This window comes from Xiphophorus hellerii, chromosome 7 (assembly GCF_003331165.1).
Source record: "Xiphophorus hellerii strain 12219 chromosome 7, Xiphophorus_hellerii-4.1, whole genome shotgun sequence".
NCBI lineage: Eukaryota > Metazoa > Chordata > Actinopteri > Cyprinodontiformes > Poeciliidae > Xiphophorus > Xiphophorus hellerii.
Genome location: NC_045678.1, coordinates 13,346,826 through 13,373,966, shown reverse-complemented (window position 1 = coordinate 13,373,966; position 27,141 = coordinate 13,346,826). Strand labels below are relative to the sequence as shown.

The window sequence follows — 27,141 nt, the reverse complement described above, 5'->3', positions numbered from 1 at the left end:
CCTTCCCAGTCACTTCTGAAGTGTTTTTCAACAGGATTCATACTTCATCTCAAGCTGCAGCTTAATGAACCGAGGATGAATATTTAAGAGTAAGGAAATAAAATGAACCACATCAGAGGTTTACCTTCATCTCAGTGTTGCATCTTCAAAAACAAAATTCCAAAACCAGACATGAGGTTTAACCACAAAACTTTATTCACAAGCAGTAATGTAAGTCCAGATTTAGCGTTTTCCTCCAACGCGGGGTGCGCTGATCTTCATGGGCTTGGCGATCTTGGGTTTCTGTGCCGTCTTGGCAGAAGTCTAGAAAACAAGAAAGGTGTTCAAAACACCAAATTTATCTAGAAACTGGTTAAATTACAGGTGTCAAACTCCAGTCCTCAAGGGCCGCTGTCCTGCAGTTTTTACATGTGCCACAGGTACAAAACATTGGAATGAAATGGCTTAATTACCTCCTCCTTGTGTAGATCAGTTCTCCAGAGCCTTAATGACCTAATTATTCTATTCAGGTGTGGTGCAGCAGAGGCACATCTAAAAGTTGCAGGACAGCGGCCCTCGAGGACTGGAGTTTGACACCCCTGGGTTAAATCCTAAATTTGCCTGCAGTAAGCCTCAAACCTACATCAAGGTCATTGAGTAATGAAGTGTGGCTACATTTCACATTTCTCACCTTCGCACTTGGCGCAGCGGGCTTCTTGGCTGCCTGCTTCGCCTTCTTGGCCTCCTTGGCAGCTCTAAAATGAGAAAGAAGGTTTGAACAGCTGCTGCTGGATAATTTGGTCCATTATAATGTCATCTTTAAGTGATGACAGTGTTATTGTGACCTGGTAATGTTTAAATGATCAGTCTATCATATCAGTTCTAGTAAAGTACTGAAAAAGAGCCAAAAAAAGGCACAGATACTTCCAGTTTGGCTCACATCGGGTTAATTTTTTGACATTTGGAAGTTCTTTTAACTCCTGTCATAGATGTACATAAATTGAAATACACACAGTTTACATTCTTCAAAGCTTCATTTTAACATAAAATATATAAAGAGAATGGCAATCATAGACTGAGGAACAGTCTTTATAAAAATTACTTATTTTAAGTGGGTTTAGTCATGTTAAAATTTATGGACAGTAGAGAACTTTAGTGTCCTCACTTTGATAAAACAAAGAAACAGTCCATTAGAGACTGTATCCCAAAAGGAAACATTTTTTCTTCCATGTCCAATCTCTAAAACATCTTACTAAACATGCAAATATTTCTAAATCTTTAAACCCCATTGCATTTTGATTAGATGGTTAATAGAAAATAAATTAATACAGTAGTTACTTTTGTTCAGGCCACTTCTACAAGCAGATAGCTAAGAATTATGTTTTCTCAAATTCAGGATAAAAAGGGAGTTTGGGCAAGACACTGAATGATTGTGTCTTTTATCAAAACCACATTTTGATATTTAAATACCGTTTCCTCAAAACATACTGCAAACCACAACCATACGGAGTTCAGAGCATCTCAAAACTTTAATCATTACTCATCTTCTTACCTGATGGCCTGCTCCCTCTGGGCCTTACGGACCTCGGGTTTCTGGTTCCTCTTGGCCAGAATCTCGGCCAAGGAGGCCCCAGTGATGGCCCTCTGGAACTTCACTGCGCGACGGGTACGCTTCTTCGTCACCTCTTCCTGCAAAGGCAGACAAGACATTTATTAAAATCCCTGCAGATTGTAATACAAGAAGATACTTTTGAAGACACAAACAGGCCCAACACCCATGTTTAAGCTAAGAGAAATAGCAATATTCTTCCTTAAATACTGTGTTATTGTTAATAAAGCTTTAATTCTCTAAAGCAGACATCCTTTTAAGGGTGCAGCACTGCTGTTACCTCGGAGCAGGAAGGCAGACAGGACTAAACATCTGCTGTAGCTGTATTTAAGTTGACTGGATATTCAGCACCACCAGGTGATTTAAATAAGCCGATATAAACTTTGACTTAAACAGAAGTAAACAGTACTCAGACGCAACAAGGTGATATTTAAGCACTGAACGAAAACTACACCGAAACATTGCTCCAAGAAGAAAACCGCCTCACTGCACTTCAAGAGCAAAAGTACATCAAAAGGTAAAAAAATAAAATAAATAAATAACCCATTACAAGGTTCTCTTGTGACTCTTTGGCCAAAAAAGCAAACCTATTCTCAAAAAACTGAACATTAAACTGAGTCTGACTTAACTCTGGCTAAAAAGTTTTTAAGAGTTTTGTCTCATCATCAATACTAAGAAAAATATCAACATTTAACCAGACACTGAACAAGTGCTTGACGTGCTACAGACCATTTTTAACTACAAGCACAAAAGGTAGATTACTAGTCTTAAAAATAAAAAAACTAAACGATTCTCCACTTGACAAAGCAAACACTTATTTTGACATTAAACACCGTGCAGTGTACCGATAATACTGGCCGCCACTAGCTGACATATGAGCCGTAACGTGTAAATGAGTGTTTTGTTGGAGGCTTTGGAGGCTGGTCCATGATGAGATGTCTGAGAAGACCTCAAAGACCAGTACTATGATCCCCGATTGCTCTATGGCTGCAGGTGCGGAGTGAGCGTTGTGGCCAGGACCGCAAAACGCAGCCTAGCAACACCACATAACACAGACCTACACTGTGCACACCATTCACCCGCAGCCAAAAAGATGTTCGATCAACTTCACACACATTCAAAAGTCTTTTTAAAGGTCACCGTAAATGTAAGGGAGTAAATACTTTTTACTCACTAAGTGCTACAGTGCGTTAACTCCAGAGGCCCATGCAACTATATATGTGAAGTTCAACCATTGTTTTTCCTGGTTGAAATGTACGACTAACATTAAACAAATTATTGTGCAAAGACATTTCTGTCTGAAAAGCAGAGAAAAAGTGCACATCTCCATGTGTCACCTCTACTTGTTATGCCTGCAGCTAATGTTTAGTCAGTCACCAGTTTAGCCAGATGTCTTCCCTCTTCACAATGTTTGGTTCGTATGTTTAACTTATTAGATTCCAAGCAATCTGAAAATGTTTTGCCTAAAGTTTTAAAAGCAGAAAAACAACTTTTCTCCCTAAAGGACACTCTGTCCGAAAAAGAAGTGGTGATATTGTTGAGTAAATTTGTGTTCCCACAAAAAACTGTCAATCCCAGACATTTGTTCTTTTAAACAACAGAAACAATTAAGTTTGTTAAATTTGTTAATTACCACTTGCAAAAGAAGCACCCCACCCTCAAAAAAAAAAAAAAGGCTCCAGGCAGAAAGCAAACACTTATATTTAATGTTTGGCGACAGATGTTGGCAAGTCTCATGTTCTGCACATCTCTGGTGGAGTTTTACAAAGAAATGACTTTGAACGTCTTCGAAATGTTTTTTTTTTCTTCTTTTTTTTCAGCATTTATTTCACATTTTCTATGCAGAGAAATGAAATCTCAACTGAATTCATCCTCAGGGACAGGGAATACATACATACAGGGAAATTTACATATGCAATTTTGTGGTGGTAAAGGAGTTGTTGGGGCAATGCATCTTTCTATAACACTTAAGGTCCAACTGTGCAAGTCAGCTTATGGACTTGCACAATCCATAAGCTGTGCAAGTTCACACAGCTATGATTTGGACTGTGTGGACTTGCACATGACAATATATAAGTTTATATATTGCCACTAGGCCTGTCACGATAGCAAATTTTGCTCAGCGATTAATTGTCTCAAAAATTATTGCGATAAACGATAATATTGTTTGAAGACCTTTTTACACTGATTTAATGGAAATGACATAATAATGCATGCGATTTCTTGCCAAAGGTAGATACACTTTATTTTCAAAAGAATATTTAACACTGGAGCTGATAAACAAAATAAACAAAACAACCAAAAACAAAAATAAAATGGATTCTCAGTCTCCATTAACAAAAAATGTACTGGAAAAAAAACTAAACATAAAGCCAAAGTGTAAATAAATACTGCATTCAACCAAAAGAGGGCAGATTATGAAGTCTGTATATTATGTTGCCCTTCAGTAATAATTAGATTTAAATAGAGAAGATGGGCCCATCGACTACCTGATGCAATAATTCACACTACATGATTTTTTGCTGCTATTTTTCCCCTTACAACAATCTTAAAACGTTGGTCTTTCTAAGATTGTGTGGTGTGTTACGGTAGATCGTCGTTGCCGCTCCGATCTAAATCAGGGTTTTCCCCGATTGGGAGCTTTAACGCAACCTGTTCAATGTGACAGGCAGCCAATCAGAAAGCGCGGATTGTCCTCCACGTTTTCTGAGGGGAAATTACGTCGGGGAATCCCAAACAGCTGACACGGCGCAACACGAAGTCCAGCGGACATTGGAGATGATATGTGGAAACAACATTAATGTTTATTCAACATGCAAAGAATATAGAAATGACAAGAGGAGGAGTTGGAGCGAAATTGCTACCGCAGTTGATACACCCGGTAACTTTTCAGCTGTTCTTCGTTAACGTGACGTAAATAGGTTATAATGATTTTCATTCAGTCAGGACTTTACGCTGACACTAGCCACATGCATTGCAGGTAGATTGTAGTAAAGCATTGATTAATACCTGGTTTTAAAATTAGTTCACTGAACTTGTAGCCATTATTTTGTGCCCATTGTTGGACACCACACGGCAACAATGAACCCGATCGAACCGTTATACCTGGGATTTCTGTCGGGTAATGTGTGATCTGTCAGGTTTTGAAAATGGGTGCGCTGGGCATTATACTAAGTAAAATGAGGAAGGAGGGTCAGTGGAGAGCACCGGAGTTGAGCCTTTTTTCATTCGGTGTCATTAACAGAAAGAGAAAAAGGCCGGAAGAGACGATAATGCCGATAATTAAAATGACGTCGATAGTTTTAATTTATCGTACGATTAATCGATTTACCGTTTATCGCGACAGGCCTAATTGCCACTGTGACAATATAGAAACATAAGCTCCAAAGTGAAGATTTTTTACATCAACCCAAATCAGGTTGTGTTTGTAAGCCCTGGTACTTACAGACTGGCCCTTCTTGTGCTTGCGTCTGTACAGCACAGTCCAGTTGATCTGTCTGGGGTTCCTCTTGGATAGAAAGGCAGACTCGCACTTGGCGTTCAAAAACTGGAACACCTAACAAAAACACAACAATTGCTATAATTTTAGTTTGTGTGCTAGAAACTTTACATTTACTAGTTCAATAAACAAGTTGATATATTACACCAATCAATAATAAGAATGTAAATACTACTACAAGTCACAATTTATATAATTACAATGAATAACTATACTAAATTGTTAAGAAGCACAATGCTAACAAGTTATTATTCAACACATTAACCTAAATATGAATGTATCAAGATGATTAATAAAAAAAGTCCTTAATAAAACATATGTAAACTTAGGGTATGCGTGACTTTAACATTCTCTGACTTCAAAAATACATACTATTCTCTTGGTAAGAACCTAATGTCAGTACAAACTTAAGTTTTACATTAACTTGTATGTTCTTGCTAGAATGATGACGCTGGAAGCTAATGTTAGCAAAGTAAATAGCTTTCAAGAGGACCAAGAGTACCTATTACACAGACTTGAACTAAAACATAACCAACAAGCTATTCATTTTAAACCAAAAAAGCATTTACCCCGCAAAACAGCTACATTTGCAATGGTAAAAGGCCAAAATACAATGTGAAATTGTTACCTTTCCGTCTATCCTGGCGTATCGGCGGCCATGGCCGGGGTATATTTTATACCCGCTAAAACTGCACAACTCGACCCTGTAACCAACAAATATAACACATCACCGATAGAAGAGTGAACATCACATCAGTTTATGCTAGAAGCATCTTAAGAATGTTTATTAAAGAGTTCAGATTGCTTTTGATTATATTCGGTACACTCACTTCATGATGGCTACGAGAGGGCTCAAAACCGGAAAGAAAGATACCGGAAGCGGAAACTGATTTAAGGTTATTTATTTGATATTTAATATACAAAAAAAAGTGAACGTATCCTAGGAGTTAATCGTATGCTTGCTTTTATATGTTTTAATATAATAAATTTAAAGTCATTTTTGGGTTTTATCAATGTCTTGGGTAAACGTTACAATTTGACGTCACAACTTAACCGTTGCCGAAGAAGCAGAGACATTTTTTTTGATTAATCAAAATAAAAATAAAACAAATATAAAATTCTTATTAAAAATAATAAGTAGTTTCGTTCAGCATTATTAATCCTTTTTCTTTATTTTCTAATCAAAATGTAGTTGGCGGGACTTGCGTACAACCGCGGACAATCAATGAGTTGTAGTCCTATCGGGGGTGTATTGTAAAGCACCCGTATGAAAGAGAAAGGCACGTAGAACTACGTTTCCCATAGAGCCCTCCGTGCCGCAGTTTGGCAACCTAAAGATGCTTCTTGTCTTTCCCGCTGTAGCTGTTAGCTAAAGCTTAGCCTTGTCCTGAGCCGATAGGATGGGTGTATCAGACGTAAAGTGTGATACAAATGCTGGTAAGTGGATAAATTGTAGTTTTTAGTTGAGAAATAGATAAATTGCAGAGTTTAATAGAAGACGTCGCGTAGGGCGCATCAGATGACAGCCGTTAGCAACCTAACGTTATCAGTACATAGAAACACCCAGTCAGTTACTCTAAATTAGACAAGAAGTTTACACGTTTCATGTTTTGTTTTGCTTATCTCTGAATCAAATCAATGCATATTATATATAGGTATCTTGTACGTGTTGTAGGATTATGAGAAAATATTTGTTAGGATGGTATTTTCTTGCTGCCCTTATTTTGTCCTCTTGATGGAATTGCATCGACTATTAAGCTCATATAAGCTTTTAAACATTTAAGTCTCAATACATTTGTCAGTCAAACTCGTTGCTTTTGTTTTAAAATGAAAGCCTTGTGTCTGCTGTTGTCATATAAAGTAATAAAATAATATTTGTGTGTGGCTTTTCTGACTGCTCTGTCCTCATCCTTAATTTCCCCCCCCCCCCCGTCCCAGCTCCCGTGGTTGATCTTTCAGCTCGCAGTATGCAGAAGTTGGATCACAGTTTCACATGCTCCGAGGACACCCACACCCTCATCTTGGACCGTAACAACATCATGAAGCTGGATCACCTGGAACGTTGCCCAAGCCTTCAGCAGGTAGTGTTGGGAAAGACACACAGCACTCACTAGCAGGACTCTCAAGTATAAAAATTGATTCGAGTATTTTCCAGTTTGTGCCCTATCCCGCTCTCTAAAATATTCCTCCATCCATTGAAAATATTTGCCATACTGTGTACATTCATAATGAAGTTTTGTACTTAACCTTAAAATTGGCGAAATAAAAGGAAAGTATGCAACTTTGACTAGAAAAATGTGTAGAACTCATAGGTTTTATACTCTATAAACATTTGCTTTGATCTCTGTTTAATCTCTGTCTAATTGAAACTAATTATTTTCTATTAATCAGCTATCTGTAGCCAATAACCGATTGGTGAGAATGATGGGGGTCTCCCAACTCAGAGAGCTGAGAGTCCTCAATCTTCCCAATAACAGTATTGGCTACATTGAAGGGCTGCGAGATCTGTCCCATCTGACATGGCTCAACCTGTCAGGAAACAACATTAAGGTACGGAAATATTTATTCAGACATTGACTATGTTGTAATTAATATGGTTGTATATTGATCAGATGATAAATCTTTAACAGTCTCCTCTATCCATCACAGGTCATTGAGCAACTGAACAGCTGTGTGTCTCTCCAGCACTTGGATCTTTCTGATAATAACATATCTTCCATAGGAGATCTGACTAAACTAGAGACATTAAAGGTAAGTCTTAATATTTACTTAAACAAAAAAATCCAATACAACACTTTAATGATTCTTGTGTTGGAGGGGTTTTTTCCCTTATCAATGTGATCCATTTTCTGTCCACTTTGCAGACGCTGCTGCTCCATGGAAACAGCATTACAACGCTCCGCACTGTTCCTGCTCATCTACCTGCCCATTTATCCATTCTCTCCCTGGCAGAAAATGAGATAAGGGATCTTAATGAAGTAATTGTCTACCATTTCCTTCTGTCCTAATTAGGATCCTAACTGAAATAAGGCTTGCTACAATAACAAATTTAGCTGAATGATAAATTGTCTCAGACGTTATTGTGATAAATAATGATATTGTTGTTTTGAGACCATTTTCAAATAATATAATGATAGTGGCATACTAATGTGAGAATAACATCCTCAAAGATCAATAAACTTGAAATTTTAATGAGTATTTGACACTGGAACTCGTAGACTTTTTTTTTTTTTTAAAGCGCCCAAATTAAAGAAAGTATGATGTTTCTGTAAAGCAAATTGTCTTTCGACAAAAGAGCTAGTTGAGACCAATGAAAACTTCTGTCATCCAGTTTTTGCTAGAAATGGAGAGAGACGAGAAAAATGATCAAACGTGGAAATATAAATTTTGAGCTTATTTTAAATTATTATACGATTAATTGATTTATCATTTTTTGCAACTGGCCTAACTGAAACACACAAATATTGTTTATCAGTGACAGTATTGAGTGTTGTTGTTGTTGTTTAGGTGTCATATCTGGCCCCTCTTCATGAACTGGAGCAGCTGTCCATCATGTGCAACCCCTGCGTCATGGCGACGCCCTCGTTGCCGGGTTTCGATTATCGACCGTACATCATGAGTTGGTGCCTAAACCTGAAGGTCCTCGATGGCTACATAGTGACGCAAAAAGAAGGGTGAGCCCGTTTGCTACACTGCTACGGTTTACTTGTGAGGCTTTGTCAAAACATTTGAATCTAATTTGTGTTTTCTTTATCTGTTGATGACAATAGTCTCAAAGCAGAGTGGCTCTACAGTCAGGGGAAAGGTCGCTCATATCGACCTGGGCAGCATGTTCAGCTGGTTCAGTACCTGGCCACTGTTTGCCCTCTGACAGCATCACCTGCCCTGGAGACGGCAGAAGATGCCAAACTGGAGAAGATCCTCAGTAAACAGAGGTATTAGTGTGAATGTTGTGTTGCCTAACACAAGCATGAAATGGTTATTTCTACCCGCTTTTACAACATATAATTACCTCGAATTCGCTCATTTTGTGTCAGATTCCACCAGCGGCAGCTGTTGGAGGAGACGCGCGGAGACTGTCCCAGTCCTCCTCGTCCAACTCAGCTAGATGTTGAAAGCCATAGCCCTTCACATGCAGCTTCACAGAGCGGAGACCAAGAGATGAAAAAAATCCCCACACCTCCACTAGCTGCTGCTCCGTCTGTCCAGGAGAAAGGTGAGAAGACTGCTTTATCAGTTGCACTGGTAGTCATGATTCTTTGCTTTCGTTTTCATATCCAAACTATCACAGAGTGTCTGTGCAACCTTAAGAAGTCTTTAAATTCATGAATCTAAAATTAAGGCCTTAAAATATCTTAAAGTCATTATAGAACAAGTAAATTTGACTTAAATATATTAATCAAAAGGTCTTAAATTTTGTTGTGGTAGGACTACTTAATCTGTAGATGTTCTATGAGGCAAAAGTTGGACTTTTACGTTCTGTTACTTAGGTTGGTTAAGGCTACCAGTAACAAGCTGCTAATAGTTGGTTGCTTGCTAGCAAACAAGCCATTAGCAGTTGGCACATGGCTCATTAGCAGCTGGCTTATGTTACGTGAGAAGCACAAACCTGCTGCTAAGAGCAATCCCCAAAAATGTTTCAGTTTTGGTTCCCTGCATTTCCTTTGTATGTCTTAAAAAGTCTTAAATTTGAGTTGGTGGAACCTGCAGAAACCACGTGTTTACCCCTTCTGCTTTTCTACAGAGCCAGTCATGCAGTTTAACACTTGGGTAAGTTGTGATGCATCTCAGGGGTTGCTGCCAGTCGTTCGCAGCCCGAAGATTACAGGGGAGCACATTTTTTTGGAAGACGTGCAAACCGACGAGGACAAAATCAACAGCAGCTTGCCTTCCTCTGAGTCCACTTTCCTTCCCTTCACGTCTGACCTGGACCCACAAACGGCCCACACCGACAGCGAAGACGAGACGGAGACGTTTGAGCCCGATTCTCTGGCTCCAAAGCGACCGTCGCAATCCAGAAATCCCAACCCTAACAAGACCAATGAGTCGTCTCCGACAGAAAAGAACCAGAGGAAAACGGGTGGAGAGAATATCGCATCTGTTGCCACGACAACAGCTGCATCCACGGCAAGAGTTACCGTGCCAAAAGATCTTACAGAGATGCCCTTTGACTTTGGGGAAGCAGAAAGTAAAGACGCTGCAAAGCCGGCACAAGTGAGCTCGTCTGTCGCTAAATTAAGTCTGCTGGAAGCAAATGAGGCGGCGGTTAGAATCCAGTGCTGGTGGCGAGGACACTACGTTCGATGTTTTCATCCCGCAGCCAAAGAGGTGCGCAGCGAAATCCGTCTGCGCCGAATGCAAGAACACATCCTCTTCCTGTCTGATAAGCTGGAAACGTAAGTTCCTTATCAACAGTGCTTATAAAACAGATTTTGGTATGAGGGGAAAATAAAATCAGATTTGTTTTACTTTGTTGTGTATTAGCACATGTCAGTAACAAGATGTAATGTTGAATCTGTTGTGACAGCAGAATGGAGAAGCAGTACGAGGAGGAGAGGCTTCAAAGGCTCGTTCAGGAAGAGGCGGTGAAGTTTCTATGGAAAGAGGTAAATAATTATTGTATTTATGATTAATAAAAAAATTTTTTAGCACCGGCATGTAAACGGTCAACACAAACCAAAATATTTAGACTTTTATTTTTCGCTATTTATGCAAAATTGACAAAGTGTTCTGCTGAAATGCTAGCAGAATACAGATTGATTTGATCAAGTTCATTCTTTGCTGCTTCTGATTCATTTTCTCGCCTGGCTTGTCAGTTTAGTTTGATGCCCATGTTATTGTAAGATGGTCACTTGAACATCGTTCAGTTAACTGTTAAAAGTTTGGTACATTATTTATAACCGAGCTCTGCATAGCACATCTGCACAACTTTTATTGTGCTACGTTGGTTGTGTTCCCTGATGTTTCTGATCTGAAGCCTTCAAAAAATGTTTACTTTCTAGCATTTTCTTCACTTCGCAGTCGTTCACTAGTTTGTGCTGGTAACATTAATCCCAATGAAATTCACTGAAGTTTGTAATGTGACAAACTTTGAAAAGTGTTTTGTAGTTACTTTTTCCACAGGAACAGCTGTATCCTTTTTTGGAACCATTTTCATGGGTACCAACTTATTAATCTTTCAGTGGTATTTGCTATCATTGGTGTGATCTTTCAGAGACGCAGCCTGATATTATTCCACTTGTTCCGTGTTCTTCATGTAGCTCCAGTCCATGCAGCAGTGGAAACAGTCGGTGGAAAACAAGCTTGCAGCCGTTGCACAACCAGCTCCGATCTATTCTCCCGGGGTTTGCCACACAGTCCCTCCTGCCGCCTCAAGCACCACAAACCCTCCCATCACAGACGTCTCCTTTCCAGACTCTGGATTCCAGTCGACCAATGAGCAGCAGGCGGCGCAGGAGGACAGCTTTCTGAGCAGCGGGACAGCCGACTCTCTGAAGACGGTTCGAGCGCTGAGCTCGGTTCGGAGTGGCTTCGCCGGCGTGGGCGACGGAGTGGACAGCGCAGGCTGCAGCCTGTTGGATGAATACCTGTCCTCTGTACAGCAGAGGGAGGAGGAGGCGGAGGAGGCGAACAGCGATAAAACAGAAACTCCGCAGGCCTCCCCAAGCAGGACAGCTTCGACCGACAACACCCCCACGCAGAAGGCGGCACAAAGCACTCCAGAGTTGGTCTGAGATCCTTCAGTCACTTATCCAGAATATGTGTTAATAATTATTCTGGCTGGGACTCAGACATTTTGTTCCTTAATAAGACCTTGATTAGGTCTATAAACTGCATTCTTCTTGATTACAAATAAAGCTCAATTTTAACTCTCAGAAGAAGCTTAAAACTCTACCTTACACTGAATGTAACTTAAGCTGTTTTGTACCATCTGTTCTGGTTATTACTGGACATTTAGTGCTATGAAAATATATTGATTGAATGTAGCAACAGAACTTATAGCAGTCAATGTGGACAAAGTTCATCAGTAACTACTGCAAGTACAATTAGAGGCTGATGGTTACACAATGTATATGTTATTGTATTATTATTTTTTTTTTTTTTTGTATTTTTGATCTGTTTACCAATGTAGATTTTGTCAGCTTTTGGTCTGATAGGTTTTAGCTGTTGTGCTATCTTCAAAAATGTAAATAAATACGTAGATATGCATTACTGGCACAGAAGATCAGCACATGTCTGCCCTACTTGAATGACTTTCCTCTTTCTCATTTTGAAGACAAAAGTTTCCTTGTCTCGGCCCCTGTGCTTGGTAACCAAGTCATTTGTATTCACCTCCAAACTGGACTTTGCACTACTACAGTCAGTTCACAAGGCCCACTCTGTGCTCTGGATGATTGAGCTTCATCGTAATTTCCTTTCCCTTGTTTCATTGGCAGGAAGTGTTCTTCTCATGCTGGAGTCACATTTTGAGCACAGTGTTATTGCATATCCTTCCACGAATAACCATTTTCCACCCATCCATCTATTTTCTTACGCCCTTATCCCCTCAGGGCCTATCTCCAGCTGTCCACGGGTGAGACATCTGTTGGCTAACAAAGCAAATTTAAATGTGTGTTGAAACAGTACACACCCTTCTGCCAGATGCAACTGGAAGTCAGAAAAACACCATCTCCACAGACAATTGTTATTAATTAATGGAATGCAAGTGTCAAGAGGGTCATCTGAAAAATCCACTATCTGATGTAGTCAATTGTTAAATGGAAAGAATAAAGCTATGATGATATAAAGAGCTTTTAGCAGTGGGTGGGTGAGTTTAACTTGGAGAGGAGAATAAATCTGTTCTGCTTCAGATAAAAAAACAATCTGGGAACAGTTCTGCCTGCTTCATTTGTTGATTTCAGCTCAAGACATAAATTCTTGCGATTGTTTTGCAACTTTGTACCTAAAGACGGTCATTATCTCCCTATTCTTAAAACTCTGCATCTTTGGAGCTTCATTTAAAAAAAAAAAAAACTGCAGTGGTGAACAGAAGTAACTCCTAAAGGTAAGGATGGAATCCCATTTGGGGTCATGAATATGTCATTCTTGGGTCATAAGGTCAGAAATTAACCTAAATATCCTTAGCACCAAAAATGAGAACGCATATGCATTTTAAAAATTTTGTCAAAGATAAAAACATGAATTGAAAATTGAAAAAAAGCAACATGTTGACCAATACACTTGCTGTTTATTTTGATTATGTTGACACTGCACCACTCACCACCCTGATTTGCTTTAAATGCTTGTGTGCTCAGCCAAGAATTTGGTGCTCAGCCAAGAATTTGGCTGAGCACGTGTGTCAAACCCTGACCGCCAGGGGGCGCAGTTAAGCTCAGCAGCCATCTTCAGCACCGTTAACGGTGATTCTGCCTTTCATGTCCGGATGTTTTTCTCTCTCCTGGCCTTAATTCTCCATTTCTCCATCGGTTCGACGTCATTCTAACATGCAAGTAAGATATCATTACATAAAATAACGATTTCTGTTCTAGGCGGCATCTTTCTTGTCTTTCCTATTATACATCTTCATATATAGGCTATTAAATGTTATTTGCTTGTGTATTTCGTATGTGAAGGTATCGGTGCGCCCCGACATTACACACTGTCATCTTGTCAAGATCATTTAAAAACATAACTGTCGCTCAGTCTACGTTATTGAGCAGGTTGTTTTGTTTTGCTCATTGCTTTGCTGATGTCTGCAAAGATTTTTGGAGGGGTGTGGGGGGGGGGGGAAATACATAAATGCACAATTTTTAAGAGCTGAATTCAAATCATATCGCCCTGCCATACATCAAAACAGCAACCCGATTTCTCTGGCTGTGCTGTAGCAGCTGGAGTTCAGCTTTGTCCTTTGTTATGGCTTTATCCAGGGCTGGACCTAAGATGATGTGGCATAAAAAAAAAAGACAATTCTTGTATCCCTTCTCACATAACTTTCTATTCTGCATGTAAATTACACTGTTGATGGTATATCGTTAAGAATTGTAGAAAAAAAAAATGAACTGCCTTTCAAAAAACAATTACTTGGCTATTTGGAAAATAGAATTTCTTAACTTTCACTATAATAGGATGTCTCGATGAGTAGCTATTTTCTTAGTCACTTCCAAATTTACAAAGATAAACCGCCAGTAAGATTTCTTTAAATAGGAGAAATGTTGTTCTTTGTTAAGTTATACATACGTTGAAAGTTCATAGACAGTCTGACCAACTTAAAAAATTTATTTAAATATTTTCTTCTTAATTTGAGCTTTCCCTATCTATCTCCCTATCTATGGTTAAAAGGTTGGATTTTTCCTTATTTTTATTTTAAATGATCACTGTCAGATTGTGATTACATCATAAATAATTCACTCCTAGTAAATTCAGTAGGAGTAATATGTGTCCAGTCCAGAAAGAATAATCTTACAAATTACGGTAATGTTTCCAAAATGGCTCTGCTCAATCTAATATTTTCTGCTCTGCCTCTCCATGTACTTATCACAGATCTGATAAGTAAAATCATGCCATCATTGCTGTGGTGAAGAACAGGGCCTGATCATGAGAGACAAAAAGGAGACACCATGTACCAAAATCTGTCCAAGTATGCCTTGCTTTTCCTCTTTCTGTCGCTGTCGGGATTCATCTTCCTGTTGCGCAACATCCACACTCTGGAGGTAAGAAAGGAAGTGGGTCACATGTGGGGGGGTTTTTAACACAATGAGAGTGATATATTTTTTTTCCTTTCAAAGCTTCAGGATGTTTTTTGTCTCATACCATACTGAAAAGACCTAGTAATTGCATTTCCATTGACCTTATGTTTATGCAATTTGACTTTAATTGTGTTTCCTATTTAGTGGAAACACTGCAATTGCGAATTTGTGTTTTTTTCAACATTAGTGGAATATTGACAAAGTTTTGGGCTCATTTGTAATGGAAACGCAGCAACTGAAAGTTTCAACAGATATGTGAAAAAATATTTATTAAAGTTACATACTGCAACTTTAGGCAATGCTATAAGCTACTAGGACTTTATTACTAAAAAGCATTTCTGGGCAAGTGAGACGCATTACCATATCTGAAGAGGGATTTCCTCTTTATGGTTTTATGCTACACACTACAATGAAATGTTTGCCACACTTAGTAAAACCTTACACTCTAGCAGTCCAGATTTGCAAGATCAGCTGGAAAAACAATAACACAGCTGGTAAGTTCACTTATTTTCAGCAAAAACTGGGAAAAAATGTGAGGTGCAGAACGCACAGAAAACAGTTCAACAACCAGGAACAGAGATAACTTCCACATAGTGAAAGAGGAAGTGGTTGTCTTCTTATCAAATGGGGCTGCAGAGTTAGTAAAAACCCTACTTGCATTCATGTGTTCTTCTGAAGCACTAAAGTTCATACTATTTCTTGTGTAAAATGCCATGTGGCATCTTTCAATTGGTAAGGTCTCAGACACAAGTTGAAGGGTGATGCTTTGTGCCTAAACCTAAACCCTTTTTGCACCATTAATGCATTTCCCTTTTAATTCAGCTTTGACTTTCATTTTCTGCTCCTCCTCTCTAAATAGCCTCTCACCTTTGATCCAGACTTGTAAAAAGTCTGACACTCTGCGGTGTTGTGAGTTAGTTTGGGGAGTCGATTTTTGAAAACTGCCTCGTCTGTGGAGATCTTGAATTCAACTACAGAATGAATATGGGAATTTGTGTAACGGTTAAGATAATTTATTTATTTATTTATTGTAAAATATATCTTGTGCCAAAGGTTTCCAAATGTATTGCTGCCGGTTTGGAGGGGAACTTGCGTTGACTATAGTGATACCCAGTGTCATGAGCTGTGGTGGTGGAAGCGGTGAGGGAAACGCAGCAGACCCAGATGAGATGAATAATGGAAGTTTAATGATAAAAATAGGCTCAAATAAATACCAAAAGTCCAAAAACCTGGCAGCACAGTTGAGCGGAAGGCTAGGGCTCAGCACTGGTAACAACAGGCTACACGAATGGACAAGAACACATTGACAAGGACCCGACAGAGACACTGAGACACAGGTGACATTAAATACACAGGAGCTAATCAGGGAACGAGACACACCTGGGAATGAGACATACCTGGGAAACAATCAAGGGGAAGACAGGACAACACGGAGACTCAGAAACACAGAAAACTCAAAATAAATACACAGAGAACTCAAATCAACACAGAGAAAAACCCAAATCCTCACACCCAGAAGAAATGTCGAATATGTTTTCAATCAGATGATGATTTTTTTTTTTTTTTGCTGTAAACAGAAACTACGTCAAAGGAAACCCGTTAAAAGTGCTTTACATCATATAAACACGAAAATGAACAGTTGAAACATTAAATTTTTTCAAGTGCTGTCATTTACACATTAAAATGTTGGTTAGTGTTTCATTAATTACGGCACAAAAGCAACTCTAAAAAGGTGAGGTTTTAGTCTGGATTTAAAGGAACTCAGTGTTTCAGCTGATTTACAATTTTCCGGAAGTTTGTTCCGGAGTTGTGGTGCACAGAAGCTGAATGCTGATAAATATTTATTACTTTGCTCAAATAACAAATTCCTAATAATGTTTGCTCTAATAACAAATTATTCCACCACAGCTCACTTCTCCTAGCACACAGTTAGCTTTTCTGAAAGTCCCATTATCACCAATGCAATGGCTCAAAGCTGCCAGATCACTCAAACCAACTATTATGGATTCTGTGTTTTCCTCTATCTCTTTTATCCGCTTCAAACTGCTTACACGCACACGCTGCAGCTTACATAGCCATGTTTATGTGTGACTGCCGGGAGTCATATGTCTCAAACTGATTAGACTACCCTTTAGGGAGGGTACAGATTGCAGAGAAAAATAAAAAGCTAAACTCGCGCTACAATCTTTGCCTTACTTGTTGTGGCCCCAGCGCTGGACGGTGAATGTGACTCTGTATCTGTTCCATTTGTATGACATGTATGGCTTGTAGCCTTTGCAAATCTCATTATTTCTTAAGGTAATTTACACTGAGGAGTTCTGGCCAGGTCCTGAAACTGGTTAACAAACCTGGGTGGTGCACAGAGACAGAAATGAATGAACTCCAACACAACAAATAACATTTAACCACTCTGCGATGAATGGCCAACATTCCCCACATCAGCATGGACTTCCTGCACACTTCTACGTTTCTATAGCTGAGTTACTAACTTATATTTATCTATTTAATAAACAGATAACGATGAGAGTCTCCGCTAATATCAACAGCCGTTGCAGCGCTGAATTGTCGTTGGCTTGCTGAGCCAGAAGTACTCCTGCAACAGATCATGTTGCTATGGCAGAATTAAAGGGGCGAAGCTCTGGTTCATAACTCAGCCTTCACCTGCTGGGGATTTTCCCTCAGGGATTTTCCCAGGTCTGAATCTCATGAGGCTCTCCAAATGTATTCAGTGCTTTAAATACAAGTCAAGTTATTCCTCATTATCTTCAGCTTGCTGTGTGTTTTGCTAATGATCATATTTCTCAGATCTGATGGACACTTTAAGGGGATACATAGTCTTATGTACTCTGCAGAACAGCTGCTGCTGTCTTTGCTTTATACTCCATCACAAGTTGTTCTTCTACCCCGGCTTACCCATACTAGCTAGGCAATTGTTAGTTGTTACGAGATTATACTTACCTTCTGAGGTGGACGATCGGTGGGTCAGTTGGAACGCCCCAGCTTTCAATTGATCATAATGAATCAGTTCAGATCAAGGAATGAACAAATAATCTGCAATTGGCTAAAGAGCCCTTGTTGCAGAAAAACTGGTCTTACCTTTTACAATATTATCATTTCTACAGAGAAATTGCAATTGACAAAAGTCCATATTGATTTCAGCAAACAATGCAAGTCTACAGGGCAGCAGACTGTGTGTGATACTAAACTATCTTCTTCTTTTTTAGAGTTGGAACTGCCACGCAATCTCAGCCTTTTACCAGTTTCAGACCAGGATCCACTCGTCTCTCGTGTCAGTGAACCTCCCAACATACAATCAGAACCTCACCTTCTGTGCCCATCTGGGCCAGAAACCATCTCCTGAGGATAAACTTGAAGAGCACTACTTGTTGGACTCAATAGCGTGGCCTGGCCCTCCAGCTCGTTTTGCTCCACTCAGCCTACGCCAGACAAGCGACCCTGTTCACAGCCTCTTCACCATCCTTCCCAATAAGGAAAGAAGAGAGTGGCGCATTGGGGACCAGCTGGAGGCTCTGGTCCAAATGCACGACTATCAGGGTCGTCCTAAGCATTATGGCGGGGACTTCCTCCTTGCCAGGCTGCATTCTCCAGAGCTCGGAGCCGGTGTAGCTGGGACGGTGGTAGACCACAGGAATGGAATTTATTCTGCTCTGTTCCCGCTGCTCTGGGTCGGGGCCGCCCAGGTCGAGATTACGCTTGTGCACTCCAGCGAGGCGGTCGCTGTGCTGAAACACTTGAGGGAGCATCGGCCCGATCGGGTTTTCTTCAAGAGCCTGTTCCGCTTGGGCTTCTTGTCAGAAACGACAGTGTGTAACATGTGCTTACCCTCCGACCAGCATCCTCTGTGCAACTATACAGACCTCTACACGGGCGAACCCTGGTACTGCTACAAGCCCAAGATGCTCGGCTGTGACACCAGAATCAACCACGCCAAAGGGGGATATTTAAAACACCTCCTGACCAACCAGGAGGCTCTACTCTTCCAGAGGTCTGTTGTGTTTTGTGGGTAAACAAATCATACTGGGTTACTCCACAGTCTGGGCAATTCTGGAAATCAAGTGTTTTCCATGTCAGGAATATACTGTATGTGTAAAGGATGAGAACAAACTCAATCAATCCATCAATCAATCCATACATCCACTACCAATCAACCCAATCATTTAGTATGATGTACACTCACTATCAATACTATAATCTGCATCTGTAAACAGCAAGCACATTAGTAACTTTAGCTTGAGGATTGTTTTCTACAAACTCGTTACAAACTTGTTTACTAAAATATTAACATTTGTTTTCACTTAACTTTCACTCTAATTTGCTTTAAATAATATTTCACTGTCATTTTCCCAGTGGTGTAAACATCAAAGTTCAAATACACGCCTCAGGAAAAGACAGAATCAGCGTGCTGCCACCTGAAGGTAAAGTTTATACTTCTTTGTTCAGCAGTGTTTGTGTATTTCAGTGTCTGTGTATTTCATGGATTCATTTTTTTCTCCCTTTGTAGCAGATGACGTTGAGAAGGAAAGCAGCTCTGTAAAAACAGACCCGGTTAAGCCCAAGCCTTCTGGATATTATCTAAAAGACTCATGGAGGCCGTTAGGAGGGACCGTAATGCGTCACTTCAATGAATCGGCGGCAATCACTCAGTGTTTGAGGAACAAGGTGATCAACATGTACGGAGACTCAACTGTTCGACAGTGGTTCGAGTACCTCATTACTTTGGTCCCAGGTGAGTAGTTGCTTGTTTCCGTCTTATTTTATTTATTTACTTCTACACATCCCTTGTTGCTCCTAACGCAACTTTTATTTATTCCCAGAAATGAAGGAGATAAATCTACACAGTCCTAAAAATGTGGGGCCCTTCATGGCCGTGGATACAACCCATAACATTCTGCTAAAGTACCGCTGCCACGGCCCGCCCATCCGCTTTTCCACTGTCCTGTCCAGCGAGTTGCGCTACATTTTTAATGAACTGGACGGCCTTTCCGGAGGCCCCAACACTGTGGTGGTCCTCAGCATCTGGGCCCACTTCAGCACCTTCCCCGTGGAGGTGTACATCCGGCGCCTGCGGCACATTCGGCGAGCGCTGTTGAGATTGCTGGGCCGGGCGCCGGAGACACTGGTGGTAATCCGGTCGGCCAACCTCCAAGCCCTGGATGAGGAGGTGAGCCTGTACAACAGCGACTGGTACTCCCTGCAGCTGGACACGGTGCTTAAGGCCATGTTCAGAGGCATGGATGTTCTCATGGTGGACGCCTGGGAAATGAGTTTGGCTCATCACCTCCCTCACGCCCTCCATCCTCCTCGGGCCATCGTGCAGAACATGATAGACATGCTTCTGTCTTACGTCTGCCCAGTGACAAAGTCAAGGACAAAGTAGAAGCTGCGACGTTTGGTGAAATAATCTGTTGTCGGAGGGAACGGGAATCCATCTGTCAACTATACGGATCTGAACAGCTTTTCTTCTGTTCTGCTTCTTAGAGCTACCGTCCCAAATTTTAGCGAATGGTTTTATATTTATCGTGTTCCTTCCTGTACATCCTTTATTCCAGGAATGCCAAAGACTCTGGCAGAATCATTTCTTCATGCCTCTTTAATATGACAGGCTGAGGCAGGAAAAACATGTCTTATCTTTCGTATTCATCCCTTCATCACAAACACTATTCCTCCTGAATGCTACAAAAGGAAAATTTGGACAAAATGTACCTTAGAATCAAATATGAATTAATTATTGTAAAACATTACAAATCTGTGCCAATTTAAATAGTTAAATGTTTCCGGTTGCCATGTTTTGACGCAGCCACCTGAGTAAGCACAAAATTCATGTTTGAAATGATAGTTTAAGAAGACTATCCACAACAGTGTTGCCTTATGTGGAAAAGCCTTGCTAGTGTTTTTTTGGAGCATTGTCCTTCTGTGCAGTCCAGGTTTGCTTAAGGTGAACGTCACAAACTGGTAGTCAGACATTTTCACTCAGACGTTTCTGTTAAAAGGCGTTAGAGTCATCGTAGAGACTCGTTGTTTTTCTTGTAAGGCTTTTTGTTTTATGCGAGGGGTAGCAAGGTGAACACTTTTCACTTTTGTCTCGTCAATCAAGTATTTTCCCTCAATGAAACTCTTCAATTCATCAAGATGTTTTTGGGGCCAGTGTAAGAGAGCCGTTCATCTTCTTTTTGGTTAGCAGGCATTTTGTTTGCCTGAGAACTTTTCAATTTTTGCCTTTTTTTAATACAATTAGTCACAAGGGTGCCTTGTGACTAATTCTGTCCAAAGAGAGCTCCTCATATGGTGTTGTTTTTCTTTTGTTTTTGGCTACTCCTCCCAAGGGCTTAGGAACTCTTTTAACCACTGATACATGTCAGCAGCTTTGGATAGATGTTTTTCTCTAGCAGAAAACTGCTTTACTTATTCACTGAGTTTATGTCACTGGTATTATTTTAGCAATTAGGTGTGACAAACAAGGAGAGTCAGAAGAAATCTGTAAGACAAGCAAATACGTTCTCACAGCAATGTAGATGTTTATTCTGTAGTACCAATCAATTATATCCACCTTTAGACTCCATGTGTACCTCCTGTTTTTAACAGGAAAATTGTTTGTCTGAAGCAACCTAGCCTTACAAATCATTGCATTTTTCATAAAGTTAGCTGAAAAATATTATAAAACAAGCTTTTTTATTATTTTTTTTGAGTGTAACATGTTTACAAACATATTAACTCTCATTATGTTTACTTTAATAGCATTTCACTCCTCAGTATGAGAAAATGTAAAGTGAATCAAATTTATACAGATTTCTGATCAAAAATTAGCCTCAAGAGCATGTTAGAATTTGCAAAACAGTTAGTTTCATCATTGACTATTGATTTAGGTGAGAAATAATCATTGCTGGCTCGTGTTGGAATACATGAAAAGTTATGGAATATTTCTGAAGTAATTTCCAGGTGAGGATAATTATCTAGGATGTTTTCCTTGTTAAAGAAATGTGAAACTCTGTGAGCTATCAGTATTTTAAAAAAATATAATGAGAGTAAATGCACTTTTATAGAGAAACTTTTACTTATCTTGTAATTTAGTACATGGAATAACCAAGGCTACTATATTTTTTTGGGAATTTGGGGGATTTTTAATTCTGTGGCATCTCACCACCTAAAGATATCAAAAATACCACATATGCCACTAGATGCATACAATCCAAATCTATCAGCAAAGACCCAATAATGTTACTTAATCTCATGCTACCCTATGCTGACACTTTGTCTGTACCGATGAAGATGAACTCTCCTCGGCATGTAGAATGCTTGGAGTGGCTGACACATTAGGAGAGTCGGACCTAGTTTTAAACTCGTTCTGCTAATTATTTACCCATTTGAGGGACTATCAGACTAGAGTATTAAACCAACATGAGCCCAAGATGGTCAGACAAAGAAATGGAAACAAAGCTTACTCTGTTTTCTCTTATGCAGGCTTATGTTGTAAATTTTGCAATCTTCATCCCAAAATACATACAAACATTTTCACATTTTGTCAAATACAACATATTTAACAAAATTAGTTCAGTTTTTCCACTCACATTTAATACTCTCATTTAACAAGCAGACACGCTTCCACTTTAATCAAAGATTAAATGATATTATATTTAAGCTTCTTTAATGGGACAAAAGAAGCCATTAGCTAATACGGCTTCTTTTATTCCATTAAAGAAGCTAATTACTTCTTTAAAGTGAATATCTTGTAGTTTTAACAAGTGTGCACATTTAAACCCTTCAATGCTGAAAAATATAAATGTACTTTACTATTTTTTAAGGAATAGTACTGCTGTGCAAAACCTAACTTTAAGGTTTAAACTTTAAGGTTTAAACTTTAAGGTTTAAACTTTAAGGTTTAAACTTTAAGGTTTAAACTTTAAGGTTTAAACTTTAAGGTTTAAACTTTCGCATGCAGTACCTACCGTGGCCACCAGGGGCGCCGAAGAGCAATTCTTTTTTTTTTTTTTCTTATCGATAAAATAATTTCTACATACATTATCAAATACTGTATATATTGTGAGCACAAATCACTTCATAGTGAAATTGTGTGTTTTTGATATGACAGGAATTGTTACAAAAAATGAATAAAAATCAGCTCCACCAAGGTGCCTGTTATTGGCCTTTAGGCTTAGTTTTTTATGCCTTGGGCATGTGTTGTGCCGAGAAACGCTTACCTGCCGAGATATTCTTAAAGATTCATTTTTGTAAAAATGTGATATTCAAGGTTTAAACTTTAAGGCTTAAACCTTGCGGTGCATGCAGTACCTACCGTGGCCACCAGGGGCGCCGAAGAGCAATTCTTTTTTTTTTTTCTTTTTATCAATAAAATAATTTCTACATACATTATCAAATACTGTATATATTGTGAAAACAAATCACTTCATAGTGAAATTGTGTGTTATTGGCCTTTAGGCTTAGTTTTTTATGCCTTGGGCATGTGTTTTGCCGAGAAACGCTTACCTGCCGAGATATTCTTAAAGATTCGTTTTTGTAAAAATGTGATATTCAAGGTTGTACCGTGAGAATCTCGTCCCTTCCCATGCCGAGTTCAAACTTTAAGGTTTAAACTTGCGAAGCGTGCGGTACCTACCGCGTCCACCAGGGGCCCCGAAGAGCAGTTCTTTTTGTTTTGGGATAATGTGCTGATTGGTTCATGTTTGATTTTCATAATTCTTCTAATGCAATGTGGGTTGCTGGATGTTTAACGACCAAATAAAGTTTTTAAAGAATCTTTGTGTATTTTTTATGCAGCTGACTGTGTACACATATAATAACTAAACCTTCATGTTAATCCTCCATGCCATTTTTGCTGTATTATAAGTTTTCACATTTAGTTTCACAGCTTAAATTAGTAAAAGCAGAAACATCTCAAGTTGATTTCAGCTTTAAGCTACTAATTTAGCCAGCAGTTTATTTTTTGCAGTATTCAGACTGAAGATGTTTTTTTTAATAAAACAGATGAGAATCTTTTCAATCAAAACTCGTTTAATTAAATCAGCTATTGAATTAGAATAGTAACTTGTATAAAACTGCCATTTCTGTCTGGTTAATGGTGCAGCAGATCCTGCAGGGGGCGCTCTGGGGCCTCAGTGTTCAGGTCGGTTACAGTCACATCTCCCAGACTCCTGAATCTTCTGGTTCCTTCCTGAAATGATTTCCTGCAATAAAATGTTGGTTGGAAATGAGCAGAAAACTGAGAAAAACCCGAAAAAGTTCAAATGTGACCTAAAGTTTTACAGCTCAACTCATACAAAGGAAAACATGAAAATAAAGGTGTTTATTGTCAGCTGGGTCAGGGGGCGGAGCCTCAGGTGTGTCAGCTCTAGTCAGGTTTGGATCAGAACCGGTTCAGACTCCGTGCAGAGCAGAGTCTGTATATTTTTGTTATTTAATCAATTATCTTAAGAAAGCGAAATTGATAGAAAGGATATAAGGTTTCTTTTCTTTTTCTTTTTTGGGGGGGCTTGGGAGTAATATATATGTAGCATCCCGATCCACACTCCATTCCAGTTCATGGCGGTAATGCACATCAATAAGTTGCTTGCCAACCGCCAAAAAAGAAGAAGAAGAAGAGCAGCGTCTGGATCAGGTGAGTGTTTTGCTGATGTTTTATTTACAATGTGAAATTAATCCACAGCATAAACAACTAAGCAGGTGTAAGTGAACCAGGGTGTGATATTATTTAAAACAATGTGGTTGCAAGGAAGTAAATTTGGTAAGACTTTATTTGAAGGGGTGCACGTAAAAAGGACATAGGATTCTTTATAAATGTTGTCATGAAATGACACTTTTTATACAGGGTTTACACTTTTAATTGACTTTTATGTAATGTTTTAGCGTAAGTGTGCATAAAAATCTCATTATTTACCAAAAAAATTGACAAAGTTTACACTTTTACTGTGTGGGTTATTGAACAAAACTATAACGCTGCCCTTAGATCAAATATAACTCGGATTAAATTAATGAATGAAATATAAAATCAGTATTCCTGGATGTAGAAAATGTTTCTGTAAGGATGCAGTTGTGACCTCACACCACTAGGGTGCGCTAGCGGCCGCGCTGTTTCTCTTCTCTCTTGGAATAGAAGTAGCGAGCACGTTACCTTGTACAGTGCGCATGCTCACTGAGCATTGTTGTTGTAGTCAGCTGGTGGTTGTCATTCTGGCGAAAAGTGGAGAAAAATATCAAGTGAAACGGAGCAAAAGCCGAACGGATTGAAATATTTTACAGAAACGACAGTAGGTGTCGCTGTTTTCGCTTTATAACTAACAGTGCCGCTTAATTTTATTTAAAATTAGAGCAAGTCGGTCGTTTCTCCGCAGGTGGAGCGCTCGGATGGAGGCAGAGCCGGAGGACCAGGAGGAGGAAGAGGCGGCTGCCGCCATGCTGTGGTCCATCCAGGAGGCTCTGGAGAGGCAGACCCAGCAGATCGGAGCGTCGGCCTGCGGGGGCCACAGCGGTGGTGGACGTCCTGAAGGCCCTCGGAGTGGATGTTGCGCCGGAAGAAGCTGACCGCTGCGTCCAAACCCGCCTGAGGGATATATTATGGGATGTTGGTGCGTGAAGAATAGTTTTTGACATGTTTGCCAGCGAAATAATGTGCAGCTGTTCATTTCTATTGAGACTAGAACGGATAGCAGTGACAGAAAATGTATTTTTTTTGTCATCATTTTCTGTATTTAAAAGCTGTTGATTGTGTTGGAGTACAGAGAGTAGAATGTAAATGTGCAAGTTGTAATTTGTAAATGATTTGAGGGGATCTGGATGAATAAACGTTATGTTCAGGTCTTAATTGAGTTACTCGTTACAATCCTAAACAAGTGGGTTTTTAGTGGAGATTTAAAGGAAGTCAGTGTTTCAGCTGTTTTACAGTTTTCTGGAAGTTTGTTCCAAATTTGTGGTGAATAGATGCTGAAAGCTGCTTCTCCTCGTTTGGTTCTGGTTCTGGGGATGCAGAGCAGACCAGAACCGGAAGACCTGAGAGGTCTGGAAGGTTGATACGACAACAGCGGATCTTTAATGTATTGAGCCGTTCAGTGATTTGTAAACTAACAACGGTATTTTAAAGTCTATTCTTTGAGCTACAGGGAGCCAGTGGAGGGACTATAAAACTGGTGTTATGTGCTCTGTCTTCCTGGTTTTAGGATCTTTTTTCTTTGGCTTTTGGCACAATCTGAGAGGTTTCACTTTGTTTTATATGTATTTTATGTTTCAATCTTTTTTGCCTCAATGCTGCTCGGCTCACCAGGAATTGCCTTAAAAGTAAATATGTTTAAACAGATTTTCTCTCCTTTTACTTTTTAAGGAGTAAAAAGGAACAGATGAACTCATGTTCATTCATGTTTATTGGAATAAACATGAGTTCATTCCAATAAACTCATGTTATTGGAATGAACTCAGCTCAGCTTTAAAAAGTCATCTCAGTGATAACTGTTGGATGATGGAGTTTTATCTTAAGGCTTCTCTGAAGGGGCTTGAATTTGGTTTTAAAAGTCTGATATTTTAAACCAAGTTTTATTTTGTTTTATTTGTCTTCAAACTCTGTTTTGAAGACAGAAATCACAGCTCAGCTTCTGATTTCATTGTTGAGCTCCTGCTAGGTGCCAGAAATGTGTATTATCACGGTTCTGAACATCAGAAATGGACTTTAAAAAACCCAGAATGCATTGCATGGTGGGGCTTCATATTTTAGCTTCTAGTTCAGCTGTTTTTGCTGCAACCCCTAACAAACCATATACTGTTTTCATCAAAATGAACTCCTCTATCAAACTAGATGACTTAGAATGAATTTGGAAACGTGTAGAAAATCAGCACCATGAGTCAGAATAGGGTTGTTTATTGTTGAACTGTTGCCTGCTGCGAGCTTGAAAAAGAAAAAACCACCTGCTGGCTGCTTTGGGTAAGTACCCTTACCTATTAATGTGGTCATGGAGTTACAACGGAGCATTCTAGAGGTCTTGCGGTGTATGATGGCACTAGAATGGCTCTTTGGTTTCGTTTCAGGGATGATGGTTTGAACCCCAGCAAGTGTCTAGAGATCTGGAAAGCAGCAGCTGGTCCAGGTTCTTCTTCCTTGGGACAATGGCTGGGTGATGATGACTTGGTATGACTGCTAATGCTCATCCTCCTGGTTAGCGTTATGACACGGGGAGCCATACCAATCTGGTGCGCAGTTCATTTTGGCTAGCTTGATAAAGGTGAGTCGGTGCCCCACCAAGCAGACTCCCAGTACTCTACACAAACCAGACCAGCAGAGAATCAATCAATGCAGAGCATGCTGCATGTTA

At 39.6% G+C, this 27,141-nt stretch overlaps 3 protein-coding genes and 1 non-coding gene across 6 annotated transcripts; 2 read left to right on the top strand and 2 right to left on the bottom strand.

The window, feature by feature from the left end:
- Positions 1 to 172: 172 nt before the first annotated feature.
- On the bottom strand, positions 173 to 5,991 carry rpl24 (ribosomal protein L24). Its single transcript, XM_032567322.1, has 6 exons — positions 5,918 to 5,991; positions 5,716 to 5,791; positions 5,034 to 5,144; positions 1,532 to 1,668; positions 671 to 734; positions 173 to 303 (listed from the first exon to the last, which is right to left on the bottom strand). Exons 1-6 carry the CDS (start codon positions 5,920 to 5,922, stop codon positions 223 to 225), a joined length of 474 nt encoding a protein of 157 aa, XP_032423213.1. The 5' UTR covers positions 5,923 to 5,991; the 3' UTR covers positions 173 to 222.
- On the bottom strand, positions 2,488 to 2,668 carry LOC116723753 (small nucleolar RNA SNORA23). The gene has a single exon (XR_004340035.1). It is a non-coding gene; the product is annotated as a small nucleolar RNA SNORA23 (small nucleolar RNA).
- A 281-nt stretch (positions 5,992 to 6,272) lies between the features above and the next one.
- Positions 6,273 to 12,337, top strand: cep97 (centrosomal protein 97). The gene is made up of 11 exons (XM_032567321.1): positions 6,273 to 6,524; positions 7,026 to 7,168; positions 7,479 to 7,637; positions 7,737 to 7,838; positions 7,952 to 8,065; positions 8,595 to 8,761; positions 8,858 to 9,022; positions 9,125 to 9,303; positions 9,832 to 10,483; positions 10,618 to 10,693; positions 11,348 to 12,337. The coding sequence occupies exons 1-11, from the start codon at positions 6,488 to 6,490 to the stop codon at positions 11,819 to 11,821; spliced, it is 2,268 nt and encodes a 755-aa protein (XP_032423212.1). The 5' UTR covers positions 6,273 to 6,487; the 3' UTR covers positions 11,822 to 12,337.
- Positions 12,338 to 13,444: 1,107 nt separating this feature from the next.
- On the top strand, positions 13,445 to 22,483 carry nxpe3 (neurexophilin and PC-esterase domain family, member 3). 3 transcript variants are annotated; one of them, XM_032566793.1, is made up of 6 exons: positions 13,445 to 13,572; positions 14,607 to 14,776; positions 18,037 to 18,818; positions 19,181 to 19,248; positions 19,338 to 19,559; positions 19,648 to 22,483. In XM_032566793.1, exons 2-6 carry the CDS (start codon positions 14,684 to 14,686, stop codon positions 20,208 to 20,210), a joined length of 1,728 nt encoding a protein of 575 aa, XP_032422684.1. In that variant the 5' UTR covers positions 13,445 to 13,572; positions 14,607 to 14,683; the 3' UTR covers positions 20,211 to 22,483. The 3 variants fall into 3 exon arrangements, with proteins under 3 accessions (XP_032422684.1, XP_032422682.1, XP_032422683.1); XM_032566791.1 differs by having other exon boundaries at positions 19,335 to 19,559; XM_032566792.1 differs by having other exon boundaries at positions 13,446 to 13,576; positions 19,335 to 19,559.
- The last annotated feature ends 4,658 nt before the right edge of the window (positions 22,484 to 27,141 follow it).

Excerpts from the sequence above, each read along its gene's own strand:
- cep97 (XM_032567321.1), top strand. The coding sequence starts at position 6,488 with ATGGGTGTATCAGACGTAAAGTGTGATACAAATGCTG. Across the intron at positions 7,638-7,736 it reads TGTCAGGAAACAACATTAAG|GTCATTGAGCAACTGAACAG; the intron begins GTACGGAAATAT and ends TATCCATCACAG. Across the intron at positions 8,066-8,594 it reads AGATAAGGGATCTTAATGAA|GTGTCATATCTGGCCCCTCT; the intron begins GTAATTGTCTAC and ends GTTGTTGTTTAG.
- rpl24 (XM_032567322.1), bottom strand. Across the intron at positions 735-1,531 it reads CAGAGGGAGCAGGCCATCAG|AGCTGCCAAGGAGGCCAAGA; the intron begins GTAAGAAGATGA and ends TTCTCATTTTAG. Across the intron at positions 304-670 it reads CCGCTGCGCCAAGTGCGAAG|ACTTCTGCCAAGACGGCACA; the intron begins GTGAGAAATGTG and ends CTTGTTTTCTAG.
- nxpe3 (XM_032566791.1), top strand. The coding sequence starts at position 14,684 with ATGTACCAAAATCTGTCCAAGTATGCCTTGCTTTTCCTCTTTCTGTCG. Across the intron at positions 14,777-18,036 it reads GCAACATCCACACTCTGGAG|AGTTGGAACTGCCACGCAAT; the intron begins GTAAGAAAGGAA and ends CTTCTTTTTTAG. Across the intron at positions 18,819-19,180 it reads GAGGCTCTACTCTTCCAGAG|TGGTGTAAACATCAAAGTTC; the intron begins GTCTGTTGTGTT and ends TCATTTTCCCAG.